Genomic DNA, 5070 nt, shown 5'->3' with positions numbered 1-5070 from the left:
TTCATATCCTCTCCCCCCCTTCCTGTACTGTTCTGCAGTCACTGATCCCAGCGGTAGTATGCAGATAAGGGGGTTCAGACTTCCCTTGCGGGCATGTATGTTATAGGTCATGTGTGTCATGCTTCATGTATGTTTGGTGTCAGTGGAGCAGAAAGCACTGAAGCCAGTCGGGTAGTATTTTTGAATGGGAGGTCAGCAGTGGCAGCCTCCATGTTTCTGGCAGTCTGGACGTCCTTTCATTTTGATCTATTTGCAGAAATCGGGCACCAGGGAGTTCACAGTGAAGGGCAGCGGCACGCCTGAGCCGATTCAGCTGAACCTGAATGAGTGCAGTATGCCGCCAACACCCGGAACCCCCAGCACGCCGACTACACCAGCGCTTCCAGCAATGCCAATGTCCCCCACATCTGCTGCAGTCAGTAAGATTCTCCCCGGCAATATTCCAGAGTCCCCGAAATCCAGTCCAGGGTAAGAAATCTCGAGTCGAAGATTCTCATTTTTTTTAAATCTGATTTTGCCACAAAAACTAACGGCGCGTCTTTTGTGCCCGCAGCGTTCTGTTGGTGTCCCCGACCACCATGCCTCAGCTCAGCACTCTGCTGGCTCCGTCTGTGACCAGTCAGGTGACCACTGTGACCCCAACCCCCATCAGAAACGCAGCGCTGTCCTCGTCCCTTCCAATCCCTCAAGTACGGATCGTGACGGCTTCTGCCGCCATTCCGACCGCTCCCCCGCCCGCCATCGTCACCCAGTCTCTTTCTCCGGTCGTATCGCACATCAGGGTGCCCATCACAACGTCCACCACTAAAGGACTGGCCCAGGTAGGGGGGAGAAATGCCCAGCTGACTGATGATAGGGGGGGGGAAGGGGGGTAATTATCTCTGCTGGTTTATAATATGTCTTTCTTTCCCCAGATGCTGACTATGCCAGTGAAGACGCAGCCGACTGCCGGTGCCCCGCGCCCGACCATCACCGTGACCAGTTCAGGAACCATTGCTGTGACTGCCCTGAACGCCTCTACAATGGTCACTTCCAAACCAGTGGTCAGTTCTCCTGCAAGTTCCACGCCTACAATCCTGCAGAGCATCACGGGGCAAAACATCATAAAACAGGTGACCCATGGAGGAAAAGCCGCCGTTTAACTTTTTATTTGTGTCGGGGGGTGCCCGGGCACAGTGTTATATCGGGGGGGTGCAGGGGCACTGTGATGTCGGGTCTGTGTGATGTCAGGAGGTGTGGGGGCACTGTGTGATGATGTCAGGAGGTGCGGGGCACTGTGTGATGATGAGGGGGGCACTGTGTGATGTCGGGGGGAGGGGGTGCGGGGCCACTGTGTGGTGTCAGACATACCCCACACCATCAGTGTGGCCCCCAAATCCAGAGATTCTCTGTGAATGAACATCAAAGCTGAACCACCTCACCGGCCTTTCTGTTCCTCCCCACCAGGTGGCGCTATCCGGACAGCTCGGCGTGAAGACTCAGCCTGCGCTCCCGACCACCAATCTGCGCATACAAGGAAAGGACGTTCTGCGTCTTCCCCCGTCCTCCATCACCACCGACGCCAAGGGTCAGACCATACTGCGGATCACCCCCGACATGATGGCCACGTTGGCCAAATCCCAAGTCACGGCCGTGAAGCTGTCGCAGGAACTTTTCTCAGCTGCGTCGTCCAGCGGTCCTGGCAAGGGACTATTGCATGTGACCTCCGGCCCGTCGTCCCCTTCCCCCCCGGCACCAGCGACCATCAAGGTGACACCGGAAGTGAAGGTAGCCGAGCCCAGCGGCTCCGGGTTCAGGCTGATGCCCGCTCTCGGCGTTTCTGTAGCCGACCAGAAACTGAAAACCACCGCGGCCGGCGAGGCCAAGCCGGGGGCCACCATACGCATTGTGCAGGGACTGGGCGTTGTGCCGCCTAAGGTGGCAACTACACAGAGTATCACAGTGACTGCTAAGCCCGTGGCCCCTTCTGCCCTGGTCAGCTCTGTTCATACGGCCTCCACCATCGGCCTCTCGCCCGTCACAAACTCTGGCAACAAAGCGGTCATGGCCGCGGGCGTGACCATGGGGGCCACAACGGCCACCGTACGGCAGATCCCTGTCACTGCAGCTCAGCAGGTGAGATGTGTGTGTTCAGATGGAGAGCCAGGCTGGGGCCCCGAGCTGTGTGTACAGAGAGCTCTGATGGGGCCCCGAGCTGTGTGTTCAGATAGAGAGCCAGGCTGGGGGCCCGAGCTGTGTGTACAGAGAGCTCTGATGGGGCCCAAAGCTGTATGTGTACAGATACCTCTGATGGGGCCCCGAGCTGTGTGTACAGAGAGCTCTGATGGGGCCCCGAGCTGTGTGTACAGAGAGCTCTGATGGGGCCCCGAGCTGTGTGTACAGAGAGCTCTGATGGGGCCCCGAGCTGTGTGTACAGAGAGCTCTGATGGGGCCCCGAGCTGTGTGTACAGAGAGCTCTGATGGGGCCCCGAGCTGTGTGTACAGAGACCTCTGATGGGGCCCCGAGCTGTGTGTACAGAGACCTCTGATGGGGCCCCGAGCTGTGTGTACAGAGACCTCTGATGGGGCCCGAGCTGTGTGTACAGAGACCTCTGATGGGGCCCGAGCTTCCTTACTGCAGTGTTGTGGAACAGCCGTGTCACCTCTCCATTCCCAGCCTGTGATTGGGCAGTGAGGGGAGCTGAAGCAGATGGATGTGGTCTCTCTGTTCTCTCCTCCTGTCAGCATGCAGTAGAGCCTGCCTGGCTTTGTGCTGCACTAGTTCTGTACAGGAAGGATTACCGGAAGCTAATATGAAGTGACATTCGGGTATTTCTATTATTTACATTGAATACAATAATGTTCTGATAATGTAACTGTGTTCTGGGTTAGAACTCGAAGCAGATCTAAGAAACGCAAATTCATTCTACTCTGCAGAGCTCGGACTGGGAGAGGGAGAAGCAGCACGAGGAACCCATCAGTTGTGCTGCAGTGCTCATGTACTATCACAAAGCATGCTGATAGGAGGAGAGAGCAAGGGAGAATAGCTTATCAGTCTCCTTTACTGTCCAATCACAGGCTGGGGGCGGGACCAGACCCGTGACATTACATTTTGCTGTATACAGAAAGAAGTCGGGCAGCGGCTGCATGTGGTGTGCTCTGTGTGCCAGGATCTGTCTTAACCAGGAACGTTTTCTGCTGTGGAACTACAAGTCACAGCCTGCAGTTCCTAACTGTGGTCTATGCTGGGAGTAGTAGTCTCTCGGTGGGGGTTGTAGTTCCGCGTTAATAACGTCCCTATGAATCTCCCTCCTCAGGGTAAAGTGCCGGCCCGGATCACGGTGCCGCTGTCGGTCCTCAGTCAGCCGGTGAAGGGGAAGAGCGTTGTGACCGCGCCCATCATCAAGGGGAACCTTAGATTGGCCCCTATATGTGTCCAGGTGACCATTGTCAGCGGAACAGAAAGTGACGGGAATATCTCAAATCTTCCACTGGGGATATCGGCTTAGACTCACTTCCTGTTGTCTCCGTGGGACAGGAAGTGAAGGACAATCTTCCACTGGAAGGAAAACAAACCCCACACAGGGCTATGCGACCCTTTCATATTGTATACAAGCCAACAGAATTTGGCTTTAGATGCTTTACATGGGCAGCTTGGTTGCTATGGGAAACGGGTTCCCTCCCAGTTTTTCATAACTCCGCCCCATTCTAATGCTTTGTCCTGACGCGTCTCCTCCTCTCTCCAGTATAAGCGGTCTGGGACGTAATATCATTCTGACCACGGTGCCGGCGGGGACCAAACTCATCGCCGGAAACAAACCCGTCAGCTTCCTGACAGCACAGCAACTGCAGCAGCTCCAACAGCAGGGCCAGGCCACACAGGTATGAGGGGAGGAGCCTAATAGACAGGCCACACAGGTATGAGGGGAGGGGCCTAATAGAGAGGCCACACAGGTATGAGGGCAGATTATTAGGGGTGTCGGCCGTCACACGGGCAGATTATTAGGGGTGTTAGCCGTCACACGGGCAGATTTTTAGGGGTGTCAGCCGTCACACGGGCAGATTATTGGGGGTGTCAGCCGTCACATGGGCAGATTATTAGGGGTGTCAGGCATCACACGGGCAGATTATTGGGAGTGTCAGCCGTCACACGGGCAGATTATTGGGGGTGTCAGCTGTCACACGGGCAGATTATTAGGGGTGTCGGCCGTCACACGGGCAGATTATTAGGGGTGTCAGCCGTCATACGGGCAGATTATTGGGGGTGTCAGCCGTCACACGGGCAGATTATTGGGGGTGTCAGCCGTCACAGGGGCAGATTATTAGGGGTGTCAGCCGTAACAGGGGCAGATTATTGGGGGTGTCAGCCGTCACACGGGCAGATTATTGGGGGTGTCGGCCGTCACACGGGCAGATTATTAGGGGTGTCGGCCGTCAATAAAAATGTCCATTTGTCCTCCGCAGGTGCGAATACAGACAGTCCCGGCCTCCCACCTGCAAGCCGCGGCCTCCTCCTCGGCGACCTCTAAGGCCATGTCCACGGTTGTAGTCACCACGAACCCTCCCACTAAACCAGCAATGGACCCCCAGTGACCTCTGAACTCTTGTGTGAGGACTTCCCGTCCGGTCATCGTGTTTATTACCACCACCCCGGGAAAGATTTCCAAGCCGGACGAAGGCAGTCATGGAAGAATTGAGCAGGTCCTCTCATTGTGCTCTTGTGTAAAGATTGCCGCTGACTTCCCGTGTGATCTTCATTGTTGTTTTTTTTATGCTGATGAAGCAAACGGGAAAGTAATTAATATATATGGATTTTCGCTCTCCCGCGTTCCCCCTTCTCCGTGCCCGGCGCTCTCCCATTTGCACCCCTCCCCCAGGCCAATCCCACGGACAATCCCCTTCCACTCTGTGGGATTTAAATCTCGTTCTTCCACTGCTTCAGCGTCCAGTTCACCTAGAGGAAGGTTCCGGATGGGATGGATGGGGTTTGGGCTGAGCGAGTCAATGTTTCACCCACTGCTTCTTTCAGGAAGACGGATTTCCTTTTCGTCGTCTCGGAAATGGCGTCCGGCCTTTCTTTCCACCGTGTCT

At 55.7% G+C, this 5070-nt stretch overlaps 1 protein-coding gene across 1 annotated transcript in view; it reads left to right on the top strand.

The window, feature by feature from the left end:
- The window catches only part of NFRKB (nuclear factor related to kappaB binding protein), a 22899-nt gene extending 18319 nt beyond the window's left edge, over positions 1 to 4580 (top strand). Inside the window, exons 20-26 of the mRNA XM_018572328.1 lie at positions 257 to 468; positions 554 to 821; positions 915 to 1112; positions 1447 to 2124; positions 3297 to 3397; positions 3720 to 3861; positions 4444 to 4580. Of these exons, the coding sequence (XP_018427830.1) occupies positions 257 to 468; positions 554 to 821; positions 915 to 1112; positions 1447 to 2124; positions 3297 to 3397; positions 3720 to 3861; positions 4444 to 4572 (1728 nt within the window). The 3' untranslated portion in view covers positions 4573 to 4580. The remainder of the gene's footprint in view (positions 1 to 256; positions 469 to 553; positions 822 to 914; positions 1113 to 1446; positions 2125 to 3296; positions 3398 to 3719; positions 3862 to 4443) is intronic.
- The last annotated feature ends 490 nt before the right edge of the window (positions 4581 to 5070 follow it).

This window comes from Nanorana parkeri, unplaced genomic scaffold (genome assembly GCF_000935625.1).
Source record: "Nanorana parkeri isolate BGI_ZX_2015 unplaced genomic scaffold, ASM93562v1 scaffold1998, whole genome shotgun sequence".
NCBI lineage: Eukaryota > Metazoa > Chordata > Amphibia > Anura > Dicroglossidae > Nanorana > Nanorana parkeri.
The sequence above is the reverse complement of the archived record's forward strand: the minus strand, read 5'-3'. Positions and strand labels throughout refer to the sequence as shown.